The sequence below is a fragment of the Puma concolor genome, chromosome F2 (assembly GCF_028749965.1).
Source record: "Puma concolor isolate L17-30 chromosome F2, mPumCon1.1.hap2, whole genome shotgun sequence".
Lineage (NCBI taxonomy): Eukaryota > Metazoa > Chordata > Mammalia > Carnivora > Felidae > Puma > Puma concolor.
This window is the reverse complement of record NC_141684.1, coordinates 80,790,746-80,807,016: the sequence shown is the minus strand read 5'-3', so window position 1 is coordinate 80,807,016 and position 16,271 is coordinate 80,790,746. Positions and strand designations below refer to the sequence as shown.

The following is a 16,271-nucleotide window of genomic DNA, read 5'->3' as shown; positions in this document are numbered from 1 at the left end:
TGTTGAATAAGGAAAACAGGTTATAAAGGGGACACGCTGGGCCCTCCTTTATGTGAGTGGAGCACTGCTTTTGGCGCAGGGATGGGTGACGGGTTCATTGCATGTCCAGGGTCTGATCTGTTTCTGCAAGACTAAAAAGCCAAAGAGTGCCTGGGGAGGACCCGGACTTTCACTCTTCCTTAAGAAGAAGACTGGAGCATATTTGATTTGATTCAATTGCCCTTCTCCATAAACTCTGCGCTCGCTGCATGATTTCAGATAGTAGGAGTATTGGAAGGAATTCTTCTCACATAAATGGTTATAAATTAGAAGACATCTGAAGTCCCTTTCAGCACTAAAATCTTATGATTTTATGATTCCAATATTATTTAAGTATTTCAATCTTATTTGAGTATTAGTACATGGCAATTCAGATTCTCTGTAGAGAAGCAGCTCGGTGTGAGTTAAAGTGGACACATTGCTCTTTCAAGGGTATTAAAGGCCATTCAAGTGTGTGGTCAATGGTGCATGGAGTGAGGCCCCAGGGGATGTAACTGTTCTATTTTAGGAAAAAACACTGTGAGATGTCACTTGTTAAGTTTCTTGCAAAAATATCTTCTTTGAAAAACTATTTGTCACAGTTGGTTCAAAGTTTAGAACATGAGTAAGAAAATGAATAAATTGCTTTTATGTGTTTAATACCTAAGCTCTTTACTTTCCAAAGGATTTTCTTTATGCTAGTACATCTCAGATTACATTATAGTTATTTATTTACAAACCTCTCTTCGTGCGACACTAAAAATAATAACGTCAGAGTGTATAATTTATTCATCCTTTTAACCCAGTACCTATCAGTTCACGCTTTTAAAAAGAACAATTAATGCTTTAGAAACTTAAGTTTAGAAGCATGAGTTTAAATCTTTGCCTGTTAAATACACAGTATCATACTCTTAATTTAGGATATAATAGGTCTACCATTGCCATCACAGTTTTTGTTCTTATGTTTTGGGCAGTAGAGCACTCATTGAAATATTTGTGTGAATGAGATAAAAATGAAAGAAAAAACCATATGAGATTCATGTGGGAGAGACAGGATGTGGCCAAGTACTGTCTGAACACATGGTTTACCTTGGATCTCAGAGGCTGAGCTAAGGCCTTCTGAGGCCTTCTACGGACTTCTCAGGCCTTTTTTTTGTTCGTTTGTTTTTAAACAAAATTAGTTGATTCATTGGTTTGGAATATATATCAGGTTCCATTTAAGGGTCAGAGATTTATTTTACAATGATAATTGTATTCGCGGGAATACAGAACTATGGGATCGTCTAAACATGATCAAATCCCCCAGCCGATGAACCAAAGCCACTGAGTTTGCCTGAAATTTACAGTCTCAGAACATTCAAATGGACAGGAACCATAAAGACAATTTAGTTTAACACTCTCACTTTGAGAGGTTTTATGAAATTCTGAGTGCCATTTAATTAATTAGATAAAAGCAAAAGTGTAATGTAGAGCTTGGAATTCCTGAGTCTACGTTGGAGCCTTTTTCTAAATGATGTTGCTGGAAATGAGAACATAGTCAAAGGCATATTAAATAAAACTTGTTTTCTCTTGACTGTTAGTAAGCTATTAAAGATGAAAATCTGACTCTCATGTCCATCAGACAGATCTAGCTAGATTATAACCATGTACATACGGGGAAGTCTCTTCTTTGAACAGAAACAGAACTATGTCCAGATAAGCTCCATTCAGAATATCTTAATTTTCTAACACAGATCCTTTTTGTAAAAGATAGGTCGATTTATTAAGAAGGTTCTCCTCTTAAAAAGAAACAGTCTATAAAATGCAAAAGTGAAGATAGAGAATAAATCCACAATTTACAGGAAAAGTCACATGTTAATGGGCAGGCATAATTACTGATTTTCTACTTTTAAAAGTGTCATCAAAATAATGATGTGGTCAGGAAGCCAATATGCTATCTTTAGTCTAAGTGTTCCTCAGATTTCATTTCCACATCGATATCCCTTAAAATACAATCCACATCTCGGTGTTGACCATGAAAATACATATTTTTATAACACATATTTAATAATTCAATAACTTATTTACATATATAACTTAATTTAGTCCCTCAAGTAATAGAATAGAATTTGTGACTGTGATTCAATCAACACATCCTGAAAGAAATCCTACTATCGATGAAATACTGTACTAGCTCTACAAATTAATATTCCTTAATTATAAAAAGAGTAATAATTTATTATTAAGATCTTCTCATGATAACAAAATATATGATGAAGTTAAATACTGTGATACAGAACAGAATGTTACTGAAGTCACTACGTGATGACACGATTCTGGTTAATTGTTAGGCGAATATATTTATTCAAAGAAAACCCAGAGTTCAGAAAAGGAAGCACCTGTCTTCGGATGGAGTAGTCTCGGAAAGCCTCAAGGCAAAGTGACTCTTGTACTAGTCGTTGACAAATGGAAGAGTGCAGCCATGGAGAAGGCCATGAATGGAAGCAATCCTAGAAAGCAGGACAAGTACAGTTGGAGGCAGATTGCATCCAATGGCCTTTCCTGCCATGTTGCTATGATACGGTAGAGTATAAGCAATTACACATCACTTAAAGCTATAAGTATACAGAACAAATTAAGTTATATTTGACAACCAAAATATGGAAGTACCAAGGACACTTGCAAAGCTATGCACAAGGCATGACATAGTCTCTGCCCAGTTCCTTGTGGTTTGTATTTTTTTATGTCTGATATTGCACATTTTATATTTTTAGTTTTTAAACATTTATGTATGTATGTATGTATGTATGTATTGAGAGACAGAGAGAGAGAGAATCCCAGACAGGTTCTATGCTGACAGCACAGAGCTCAACGCGGGGCTCAATCTCTTGGGAGGTCCTGACCCGAGTTGAAATCAAGAGTCGGCCACTTAACTGACTGAGCCACCCAGGTGTCCCACAAATTTTATATTTCAAGATTAAAGGAACATAGATTTTAAAGTTTCATGAAAACAACATGTTGTGTTCTTTCGATGTCTAGAACCCCAATTAAAGAGGCCTTAACTTTTAAGTGTCAAAGAAATTATAGTCCGTTTTTTAAAGTTCCAAGGTAGGAGGATTAAGCTCAAGATAAGTTCTTCATAAGTTTAAAACAGAGTAAATCCATGTGAATTCATAAACACATTTCATTGATTTACAGAAAGCAAGTCAATGACTAGATTTTTAAAGAGCATTGCCTGTTAAATAATGAAGAGGCATGGCCTTTTAATATTCCTCTAAGCGAACAAAGTGGATTTTGTAAAATCCCCCTGCAGTATTGGATCACCCACATCAGGCACAGGAAAACAACATTTGAATTTAATTCATTTTTTTGATGAATCATCCCTTTAACATTTCAGGTTTTCTGTATGTTTTACAATTTATGTAATGTACTGTACACGTCTCTATAGAGCACCTACATTTCTTCCCTACACTGTCCACACGGTTTGAAGACCAATGATGGTGATGTTAATAAACAAACAGAAGGTGAATGCAGTTCTTCAGTTTCTTTCACTAAAATGTGCAGCCAATAATTCTCTAGGAGATTTTTTATTGTTCAGCCGTCTGGGTGCACAGATGTAGAGACCGTGGCTGGACTCTCTTAGGTTGTGCGGCTAGAGCGGTCGCTCTCACGGTCCTGGTTCCCGTTATTTTTTGTTTGTTTGATTTTTTTTAAGTGTTTACTTATTTTTGACAGAGAGAGAGAGAGAGAGAGAGGGAGCATGAGGGTGGACGGGCAGAGAGCGAGGGAAACACAGAATCCAAAATGGGCTCCAGGCTCCGAGCTGTCAGCGCAGAGCCCGATGCGGGGCTCGAACTCACAAACCATGAATTCGTGACCTGAGCCCAAGTCAGATACTCAACCGACTGAGCCACCCAGGTGCCCCTCCTGGTTCCCATTCTTATTGGAAGCAATCCATGGGGGATGAGACCGTTTAGATCAAGCCTCTCCCAGTATCAGACAGTGTCCTATGCGTCCCCCATAGCTCATCTTTGATGGGACAATCCGCAGGTCAGCATGGCCTCACTCGCTTTAACCCCCCCTCCCCCACAGTGGTCATTGCTTTGATACAGGAGGAACAGCTGCTTCAAGATGATGTCCTTCTTTGCATTCCCCTAGGAAATTCTTGGTGACCCTCTAGTCACCAAGAGCACTTCTGCTACCGCCTGGTGAGAGACACTGATGGCCATGTCATTGCATACAGGAGGATCGGGGGAGGCATCCCTCAACTAATCCGTGCACGAGGGAAACCAGAGCAAGTAGCTAAGAGCGCCGCATCTGGAGCCCAGCAGTCTGGGTTCAAATCCTGCCTTCCGCTCACCTCTGCTGCTCTGCTCTTTTCCTGGCTATGAAACAACTTGCACTGGGTTGTCAGGAGGATCAGATGAAATAATATTTCTGGGCACACAGTAGCGCTATGCAGGTGACTAGTAAACAATGAAAAGCCACACGGCCACATTTCACTAGAGATGATACCGGCCCAGCGGAGCTGCTCTGAATCAGAAGGGTACCCAGTTTTTAATCCACGGTCGCAGCTCTGCTTCTAATGCAGTTGTTGACCAAGCGCCAACATTTTCTGCTCCAGCTCTATACTTGTGTCAACAAAAACCGTGCTGTAACTTTCCCAGTTCCTATCCGCCTCCTGCTCTGCCATAAGAAATATATTTATAAAACATAAATCCTGTTCAGGTTTCTCTGGGGCATCTCCGATACCTTTAACCGCCCGGGACATCACACCAGGGCCTTGACCTTCCTCCTCTACACCCGGCACCTCTCCTCCCTCTGCCTCTCTCGGATCGTTGCAGACTTGGCATCGGGGATGCATGTTCGTGCTTCTCTCTTCTTCTGGCATCATGTCGGCTCTCCAATCTCACACTTTCATATCTTTACTCATTCTTCCTTCTTGAATCAAATAGCTGTCGCCTCCTCTAATTATTATTTTCTTATTTTTTAAGACAAACTGTACGTTTTTCTATAGTCAAAGGTGTCTTTAACACCTCCCTCCCTCGAGAATACTTAATTCTTCTCTCCATGTTGCTCCCATATCAGATATCACAGTGCATTTTGTGGACTTATGCATATTTTTGTAAGTAAGAATACTCTGAGGTCAGAGACTATTGTCTGACTCACATCTGACTCACTCTTACATTTTTTTTGGCCAAAAAAACTATTTGCAAAATTTGCAGTATTTGCAAAATGGATGTATGTATGGGATTTTAAATGTATTTGCATGCACACAGCTGAGTTTTTATAATCAGATATATGTATCATCTCTTACCCCTAGAGACTATATTTTTTTTTTAACTTTTTTTTTCCAACGTTTATTTATTTTTGGGACAGAGAGAGACAGAGCATGAACAGGGGAGGGGCAGAGAGAGAGGGAGACACAGAATCGGAAACAGGCTCCAGGCTCTGAGCCATCAGCCCAGAGCCCGACGCGGGGCTCGAACTCACAGACCGCGAGATCGTGACCTGGCTGAAGTCGGACGCCCAACCGACTGAGCCACCCAGGCGCCCCTAGAGACTATATTTTAAGTTGAATTTGTTGTTAGCTTTGTGAGTCCCTTTTTTCTATTTTCTCCAAACAGCTATTTATTGGGGGGTGTGTGTGTGTGTGTATTCATTCTAACAAAATCTGCTTCGTTCTTTGTTTTCTTTAATTCTGTGTTCCCAGGACCCAAATCTGAGCTCAAAGTCTGTATTTTCTTTTGCAGACAACTATCTAATAATGAGGGGGCATTTTATACATTATTTGAGTGAATGGAGCTCTGACCACATCAGACGTAATGACAGAAGTCTCATAGCTGTGTTTTTGTCCCTCAAACTTTCCCTGGATGATCTTTGATATCTCTTTGATGTGTAACAATAATGTATTGATGGGCTCTCAGGGAAAACCCCTTTTTTCATCCTCACATCGAGACAGCATTATTTGTGATTGCCAGCCATTCCATTACACTTCGGGGAGAAAATTGGCCCGAATGTACTGTACATTAAAAAATCAGCAAATGTGCTCAATTATGTTCACTTGGCTTTGATATTATTTTATATCTTCCCCTTCCCCATGCCATCTCAGAGTGGTGCCCAGCCAAGATCACATTGTAAGCATGAAAGACTTTTCTCTGTGAAAAATGTAGAAAATTATGTTCTATATTAAGGAAAATAGAATTTGCTTTTGCTGAAATATTTTTGTCCTCGAGACACATCCACTTGAGTTATGCTCTAGAATAGACTAATCGACACAATTTACTGAGTGTCTGCAGTGCACCAGTCCCATAAAGGAGGAAAGCACACCATCCTTGGTCCCGGAAGAAGCTTGTTTTTCCCTAAAAGACATCATAACCCTTACAGAATAATATATGGGGTGTAATGGCATGTATTAGCACATGGAATAACGCAGTTTGCAGAAAGAATTGTTTTTAGAGGCCGCGGTATCTAAGTATATTCTCATTTACATTATGGAACATTCTATTAAAGAAACATACCCCTGGAGACCCACATGTGAATTTGTATTGCAAGAGAAAGCCTGGCATTATTGCCTGGGATTTTGTGCTCATTAAATACTAAGGGTAAATATGTATTTCTGTGTACTTATCCATTTATCCAAATTAAGAATGGCTCAATACTTATGAAATGAAAATGTAATTGCCAAGGTAGCCATTGTTCCTGTTGACTTTTTGGTGCAGAATAGCAGCCAGGGATGATTTTCTGTCTCAGAGGAATTTCCGTTTGTATTTCTGATGAATAGGAACCTTCAGTGCTCTTGCTAGGGAGCATATTTCTGTGGATCTGGGTGAGTGTTATACCCTGATCTGCTTCAGGAGACACGGGCTTCGTGGGCTTCTTCCACAATCACTGAGGTCCTGGCGTAAAGCCACGCAGTGCAAGTTCCGCCACCTTCACGGGCTGTTTTGACAAGTCCCCGAAATATCTGAAACAAATCAGTGGACTGGGAACTGTACATCTTGAGTCTGAAGTCAGGCGGCTTTTAACTAACTGCATTCATGTAGACAGTTCTCCTCACACCTGTATCCTCATTTCTTTAGCTGGGCTGTGTATGTGTGCATGCCTGAGTGTTTGTGAGTGGGTGTGTACGCGTGTCCAAGTATGTGTGTCTGTGTGCTTGGTGACTAGGAATGATGAAATCGTGGAGGTTCCAAAAGATGTTAAGTACGTAGAGTTTCAGATTTAAAATTCCACCACAGAGACAGAACCTAGGCTAGTGGTTGCCTAGGGCTAGGGCGAGGGGTGGGGCGATGGACGTAACAGGTTTCCCTTTGGAGGGATGAAAATGTTCTAAAATTGATTATAATGATGCCTGCACGACTTTGAATGCACTAAAAAACACTGACTTGTACATCCTAAAAGGTTGAATTATATAGGAGGTGACGTGTATCTCAATAAATCTGTTACCAAAATGTTGTACTTAGATTATAAGTATTAAACAAAACTCATCATTTTTCAGATATGGTGTATAAACTATCCTCCTCCCTGGCCTCATCTGATGTGGATTTTCTGACATAGCCTCCATTACCTGAGGTCACCTCACATGAAATGGTTAACCTTGCCTGCACCTGTATTAAGTATCAAATTCCAGATTCATCAGTGCGCAGTTTCCTTAGGTCTCAAATGCTATTCATCATGTTTTGCTGTGAATCGGCCATAAAATTATATTCTATAAACTGAGTGTAATTTATTTTCTCTGTTTTGTTCTCTCCCTGCCTGAAGACAAAGACAGGGATTTGTTTGCTGCAGGATGGTAATCAGGAGCCTTTCAAAGTCCGGCTGCACCTAGCTAAAGATATTTTGATGATCCAGGAGCAAGATGTGATATGTGTGTCTGGTGAACCTTTCTATTCTGGTGTAAGTAGCTCTTCCTTCTGTTGAAGTTTGTTGTTTTTTCTTTTTTTTTTTTTTATTTGTTCTGTTAACAAAAATGTTTATTCACAGAAAATTCATAATATATTTTCTTTTACCCTCCGAGCCTAGTCAGTCATCTTGTGTGTCAGCTTTGTTCACATTATTAAGTAAGCACTGTCCTTTTCCAAGTACCAAACCCGGGTCCACAGCCACACAAGGGCCCATCCCTACACACGAAGGCACCTCGCGGACTCCCAGCTGTGGTTATGGGGCTGCGGTGACACTTCTATCATCTGACCTTGAGCAGGTGCATTCCAGCTTTTTACACGGAGTACTGTCTGAGAACAGTGCAGGGCAGTTTTTCCTACCGTGACCTTACATCATTGCCTACCCTGACGGATGCATCACATTGAACTTTGCAGGTGGTGCCAACGTGGAGCCCAATTCTTCGCACCTGGGAAGCGTGAGGCTTTAGGTGGCAGTCACTGGACTCAATGTCAACGCTTTTCCCCAGGGGAAAGGGCATGAATGATTCCATGGACCTCCCTGATAGAATTATGCCTAAGTGTCATAGCAAGGTCTCTCTGATGCCCCGACTGGTTGGCATATTACCTCGCCGCTAATCCAGTCTCAGAAAGGGCCATAAATCATCACTCGAGACTCATTGGTCTGCTTAGTAACACTGAAGTACAGCTGTGGAAGACATCCTTAGGTGAAATTAGATTATACTTGACAAAACAACTTTGTCATTAAAGAGGACAACTTTCAGAGTTTATCACTTATTGTGTAATAACATTAAAGACATTATTTTAACAGCGTTGCCATATGTGATCTCAGAAGAAAATTATAGAAAACAACAAACATTCGGCTTCCTTGGATTCCCCGGACATCTATAGCTATTTAGCACAAAGATTTAATTTGTAGCTTATTAACAGACTTACCTCAGAGTGTTTTGTTGGTGACGAATAATGCTGAACTTGAGTTTCCACCTCGCTTGTCACCAACATCCTATGGGAGTCACACCAGGTCCTAAATCAATAGGCCTTTGCTAACTAAAGATAATGGGCATTTTGCAGACTGTTAACTATTCTTTTGTCACAGACCATTTAAATCATTCTGAATCATGGGTCTGGCTGTCAAAGCTGATTAAATTGTTCCCACAGGGTGCCCTTTCTTCCTTTTAGTTAATTAAACAATAGCAGTCAATAGTCAATTCCTTCCTCCCTTCCTCCCTCCCTTCCTCCCCCTCTCCCTCCCTCCCTCCCTCCCTTCCTTCCTTCCTTCCTTCCTTCCTTCCTTCCTCCCTCCCCCACTCTATTCCCTCTCCTCCTCCCCTCTCTCTTTCTCTGTCTCTTTTCAGTGAAGCAATACAACTCCCTTTGGAATGAATATCTTACACAAGTCCTAGAACAATAAAATGCTGTCATTTGTAAAATCTGGACTATCAACATGGAGATAATATTATTGATTTTAATCTATGCAATCAAAATAGCTAATATACGTAAACCTAATCTCTCTTTTGAAAAGAAAGTTAGGAAGAACTTGATAGAATCAAGGAGAAACATTCTATGATAATGTCAACACATGCAAAAACAAATTGACACAATTTGGCAGTCATTTATAAGAAACACTTTCAGCAAAGTCTGGATAGGATGGAACTCCCTTAAGCCAATAATCTCCTAATGAACACTTCTTACTAACTTTATCATCCACATTGAAGAACTCTCTGAGGTTGTAAGCAAGGCACAGATCATCACTTGCCACATTTTTACTCAATATTGTTTTGGTTGTACAGTAAGTCAGGAAATGGATATAAATGGCATAACAGTTGAAAAAGGAGATAAAACAAGTTTATTTTAGATGCCATGATGGTGTGTGTAGAAAACTCTAAGAAATCTACAAAAAATAGAATGACATACAAATTCATCAAGGTTGCTGAAAATAAGGACGATGTCCAAAGTTAGTCATATTTCTATAATTTGCAACACAAAAACAAAAATGGAATCTACAATACATCAAAGGGATAAGAAATTTAGCAAAATATGTACAAAGCTTTTACCTTGAAAACTACAATACTGTGATAAATGAAATGAAGATACACAAGCCAATGGAGAAATGTAACTTGATTGTGAGTTAACGACTAAATATTGTTAAGTTGTCACATCTTCCTAAACACTCATTATCAATCAAAATCCCCAAAATGTTTTCGTAGACCACGACAGGCTATTGCTAGGAGTTACATGGAAATACAACGACTCCAGTATAGCCCAAACAATCTTGAATAAGGAGAGCAAAGTTGGAGTGTTTATACTTCCCACTTTCAGAACTTACTATAAGATTGCAATAATGAATGCAATGTGAGATTGTCACAAGTACAGGTACCTGAATCAATGGAACATTATAGAGTCCGGAAACAGACCCATGCTTATATGGCCAATTGCTTTTTTTTTTTTACTGTAGTAAACTATGCATAAAAGTTATCACTTTAACCATTTTTAAGGGTACAGTTCAGTGGCACTGAGCATATTCACATTGATGTGAACCTATCACTACTATCCGTATCGAGAATTTTCATCATCTCATACTAAAACTCTGGGTCCGTTAAGTATTTCCCAGACCCTCTCCCTTCAGCCCCTGGTAACCTCTATACTACTTCCTGTTTCTATGTATTGACTAATATAAGTGGAATCACACAATATTCAGCCATTTGTGTCTGGTTTATTTCATTCGGTATACCATCTTTAAAGTTCATCCATGCTGTAGCAAATGTCAGAATTTCCTTCCTTTTATATAAGACTGTGTAATATTCTGTTGCATGGATATCGCGTCTTTTGTTGATCTTGTTTATCCATCCACACAACAGTGTATATTTGGGTTGCTTTCGCCTTTTGGCCTTTGTGAATAATGCTAATATGAACATGGGAACACAAGTATCTGAGTCCCTGTTTTTAATTCTTTTGGATACATTCCCGGAAGTGGAATTGCTGCATGAAATGGTAATTCTGTAGCAATTTTTTGTTCAATCTCTTAGCAGATATGTAATTTGCAAATACTCTCTCCCCACCTGTGGCTTGCCTTTTACTCTGTTGTTTCCTTTGATGCGGAGTTTTTGATTTTGATGAAGTTCAATTTATCTCTCTGGACTTTTGGTGTTATAGCTAAGCAATCATTGCCAGATCCAATGTCATGAGTATTTTCCCCTACATTTTCTTCTAAGAGTTCCTAGTTTCAGTTCTTATGTGTACATCATGTACATCATGTACATTGATTTATTTTGAATTAATTTTTGTATATGATTTTGGTTAAGGGTCCAACTCCATTCTTTTGCAGGTGAGTATCCAGTTTTCCTACACTGTTACATCTTGGTACCCTTGTCAACAGTTATTTGACCTTGTACGTGTGGGTTTATTTCTGGACTCTCTATTCTGTAGCATTGGTCTATCCATCTGTTTGTGTGTGAGTACAATACTGTTTTGATTACCTTAGTTTTGTGGCAAATGTTGAAATCAGGAAGTGTGTACCATCCAGCTTTGTTCTTTCGCAAGAATGTTTTGGCTACATGAGAGTTCCTTGAGAGTCTATATAAATTTTAGGATGGATGTTTGTATTTCCATGAAAATTGACATGGGGATTTTAATGAGCATAGCACTGAAGGAGTAGATAGCTTTGGATGATAATGACATTTTAACAGTATTGAGCCTTCTAAACCAATGAACACAGGATGTCTTTTCATGTGTTTACATCTTTATTTTCTTTCAGTAAAATGGGTTGTGGTTTTTAGTGCCTATCTGTCACCTTCTTGGTGAGTTAATTCACCTATTTTATTATTTTTGGTGCTATTGTAAATGGAGCTGCTTTCTTAATTTTCTTTTCATTGTTGAACTGATTTGTGTGTGTTCACTTTGTATCCTGCTACTCTGCTGATTTTTTCTTTAGTTCTAATGGGTGTGTGTGTGTGTGTGTGTGTGTGTGTGTGTGTCATAGAAGGAAAAGTGAAAGCTCACAAATTTGTGGAAATTAAGAAATTTTTAAGCACCCAATGAGAAAAGGAGAAATCACAAAGGAAAATACAACATACATAAAGACGAGTGAAAATGAAAAGTACGACATATCAAACTTTGAGCTGCAGTGGAAACTGCCAAGAAGGGAAACTTTAGCTGCAAAGTGTAGGTTTTCTGCATAGAAGATCATGTCATCTGTGAGCACAGGTAATTTTAATTTTCTTTCCAATTTGTATATCCTTTATATCTTTTTCTTGTTTCATTTCTTTGGCTAAGACCTGTAGTGCTACATTTCACAGAGATGCTGAAAGTGGGCCCCTTGGCCTTGCTTTTGCTCTTGGAGACGACGCTGTAAGTCCTTCACCTCTGAGGCCAGTCTTACCTGTAGGTTTTTCATATATGCCTTTATTCTATTGAGGTAGTTTTCTTCTATTCTTAGTTTTTTGAGTGTTGAAAGGGTGTTGAATTTGTCAGATATTTTTTTCTGCATCAATTGATGTCATTGTGTCTGTGTGTGTCCTTCACTCTGTGAATATGGTATATTACAATGGCTGAATTTCACGTGTTGGATCATTCTTGCATTCCAAAAACAAATCCCACTTTGTCATGATCTATAATATTTTTAATATGTTGCTGAATTCAGTTTGCTAGTATTTTGTTGATGATTTCGCATCGATGCTCATAAGGGTCTGTAGCTTTCTTTTCTTGTAGTCTTTCTGGTTTTGGTACCAAGGTAGTGCTGGCCTCAAAAGAGGAGTTAGGGTGTTTTCCCTCCTCTTTAATTTTTTTTTAACAGTTTGAGAAGAACTGGTATTGTTTCTCCTTTAAATGTTTGGTAGAATTGACTAGTGAAATTATCAGGTCCAAGCCTATGTGGGTAGGTTTTTGATTGCCGATTTAATCTCTTTATTAGTACTATGTCTATTCAATTTTTCTATTCATGATTCAGGCTGAGTGGGTTTTGTGTTTTTAGGAATTTGTTTATTTCATCAAGCTATCTGGTTAATTCTTAGTTCTCTTTTTGATTTTTTTAAAAATTTCTATTAGTTGGTAGTAATGTCCTCACCTTTAGTTCCGATTTTAGTCATTATTTTCATCTATAATATTCTTTTTTTCTTAGCCAATGTAGGTAAACATTTATGATTTTGTTAATCTTTTCAAAGTACAAACTTCTTATTTCATTGATTTTCTGTATTATTTTTCTATTCTTTGTTTTATGTATCTCTGTTGTAATCATTATTTTCTTCCTTCTGTTTTGTTTTTTTTTTTTTTAAATCTTCTTAAATGGTTAAGTTGTTAAGTTGTTGGTTGGAGATTTCTCTTTTTATGTTAACTTTTACAGCTAAAGGTTCCCTTCCTGGCACTGGTTTCGTTGCAGCTCAAAGTTTTGCTATGTTGTATTTTCATTTTCATTCATCTGTAAGTATGTTCTATTTCCCCTTGTGATTTCTCCTTTTCCCATCGGGTGCTTGAAAATGTCTTAAGTTCCACAGATTTGTGAACTTTCCCTTTTCCTTCGGTTACTGATTTCTAACTTCATCCTGTTATGGTCAGAGAAGATAGTTTGTATGTTCTATGCCTTCTAAAATCTACTGAGACTTAATTTGTGTGTGGCCTGACACATGCCGTGCCTGGAGAGGGTGCCACGTTCCCTTGTGAAGAGTGCCAGCCTTTGAAAGGACTGTACCGTCCTGTTGGTACGCCTTGAGATTTTTTGTTGTTGTTGAAAACTGGACATTTGTCTCTTACAATGTGGTCACTCTGGAACTAAAATTCTTCCCTTTCCCAGGGTTTGCTGCTTTTGTGTGTTTCCTAGTCTTTAATTTCTGTAGGCCATCTCTAGGCCAGGGATTAGCCTAAAGTGTCTTCTCAGCTCTTGCCTGAGCCTGTGTCTTTCCCTGGAGGTGCTCTGTGACTTTGTAAATCTCCCCATACGTGAATGCACAGTTTCTTTTGAGTATCCTACTTCTTATGTGTCTGGCTCCCAAAAGAGCAAACAGAGAGAAAGGAAGGGGAAGGAAGGCCCTGGCTCTTTGAATCTCCAAGAAGTTGCTGGAACCAGTGGGGATTGCAACAGAGGCAGCTTGCCTGTGTCTCTCTGCAGCTGTGCTAGCAAAGGAGAAATCAGTGGGGCACCTGGGTGGCTCAGCTGTAAACTTCAGACCCTTGATTTCGGCTCAGGTCACTGCACCCAGCTCAGCTGCGTGAGATTCTCTCCCTCTCTGCTTCTCTCCCTCTCTCTCTCTCTCTCTCTCTCTCTCTCTCTCTCTCTCTCTCTCTCTCTCTCTCATGCTCTCCCTCAAAATAAAGAAATAAACTTAAAAAAAAAGTAGAAGTCCGTGATCAGAGCTTGGATCCACAATATTTGGAGTAGAGTCCCCACTGCCTACTCTGTTTCCCACGAGCCAGGTGTCAGCTGCTTCAGGAACAGGTACACAGCTGTCTGTCATTGGGCAGGGGTGGGTGGGGGGAGAGGAGTGGGTATTCGCTACTGTTCTGAGAGCTGAAGTTGACCTAAATTAGCCATGACTTACCATTCAGAACTTCTGCTGAAAGTTACAGTCCTTGCCATAGACTCCAGAATTCAAAAATAATTATACCAGGCAGATTCTACCAGTGCAATTGTAGATGGGAAAGAAGGATTCTTGGTGCTTTCTATTTCCCATTCTTTTTTTTTTTAATGTTTATGCATTTATTTTTGAGAGAGAGAGCCTGTTCCCATGAGCTGGGGAGGAGAAGAGAGAGAGAATCTCGAACAGGCTCTGCGCTGTCAGTGTGGAGCCCGATGCAGGGCTGGAACTTATGAACCGTGAGATCATGACCAGAGCCAAAATCAAGTGGGAAGCTCAACCCACTGAGCCACCCAGGCGTCCCTCCCCCATCTTCTTTAATGCCACTGGTCACTTGTCATATCAGTTCAAAGGGGAGTGAAAATCTTTTCAATAAATATGCTGGAACAGCTCAATAAATAAATGGAAAAATAAGATTACAATGAATTATGAATATTTTCAGATTTATTTTACTGTATGTGAAATGTAAAACCAAAACAAATAAGTTTCTGGAAAAAAAAAAACATCGGAAAATATTTTTGATTTCAAGTGTAGACAACGATTTTTTAGGACAAAACAATTCTTATACAATAAAAAATGGTAATGTGTACTCTATCAATATTTTAAAAATTTGATCTTTAAAATACCTTTTTTAAGAAAATGAAAAAGCAAACCCCAGATTAGGAGAAAATGTGCCCTATTTGAGATAGGACTTGCGTCCAGAATATATAAAGAACTACGACAAATTGAAAAAAAAGGTACAAACAATCCAATTAAAGGAAAAAAATAATAACAACTGAGCAAAAGACCTCAAAATAAGATATTCAACTTGCTTAGGAGAGCATAAAATGATGTTCCAATTTATTAGTCATCAAGGAACTGCAGATCAGATTAAAATACTGTAATATACAAATTTACACTCATTACAATGACTTAAAAAAAGACTTGGCAAAGATGCGTTTCATTTAGAAATCTTATGCATTAAGTATCAGTTGAGCAACCTCTTTGGGGAACTATTTGGCAGTTTCTTATAAAGTTAAACATAAACCTTCTCTTAAGTGAAAAAATCCTACTCTTTGGGATTTACCCAAGATTAATGAAAACAAATGTTCACAGGAAGGCTTGTACAAGAATATGCAAGTTATGAACTAAAACAAGTTGTGAATTGATAAATGAATTTTGGTACATTCACAAAATGGGTTTCTATTCATTTATTCTTTCAGTGAAAAAAATAAATAAGGGATTTCCAGTTTGTGGCTCTACATATTAAAGAACTTGGAAATCACCACTCTATCATGACAAGTAAAATCTGAACAGACCAGAAAAGCATCAGCTCCCCTTGGATCCATAAGGGAGAGGAGGACACAGGGCAAACTGCTACTCCCAAGACTGGACAGACAGACAGGCAAATACAGAAAGTCACAGCTTACCAAATGAGAGGCCTGCCTACAGGAATCACCGTGGCCACCTGTGCTGGCGTAGGAAAACCAGAACTGTAATTGGATCGCTGGAGGCTCGGTGTGGACAAGTCTGAGGGTTAAAGATGCCAGGGGACTTCTGGCTTCCTGTTCTGCTTGTAAGGAGCTTGGAAGTCACCACTCCTTCCTCAAAAATAAAAAGTTGAACAGACTGAAAACTCAACTCTTCTTGGATTCCTGACAGAGAAGACAGGGCCAACCTTGGCCCTCAGAACTGGGGAGACAAGACAGTTGAATACAGGGAGTTGCTGCTAACCAGAGTCTCAAGAGCAGACAGTGGGAACCAGGGCCAGGCAGGAAGATCTGAGCTTTAATTGACAAATTGCTGGCCACTCAGTGTGGGCAATCTG

At 39.1% G+C, this 16,271-nt stretch overlaps 1 protein-coding gene across 3 annotated transcripts in view; it reads left to right on the top strand.

Annotated features, from left to right (window-relative positions):
* The window catches only part of SNTG1 (syntrophin gamma 1), a 902,129-nt gene that overhangs the window by 560,814 nt on the left and 325,044 nt on the right, over positions 1 to 16,271 (top strand). For all 3 annotated transcript variants that reach the window (XM_086695809.1, XM_025922739.2, XM_086695810.1), the window contains exon 5: positions 7,762 to 7,896. In XM_086695809.1, the coding sequence (XP_086551935.1) occupies positions 7,762 to 7,896 (135 nt within the window). The remainder of the gene's footprint in view (positions 1 to 7,761; positions 7,897 to 16,271) is intronic.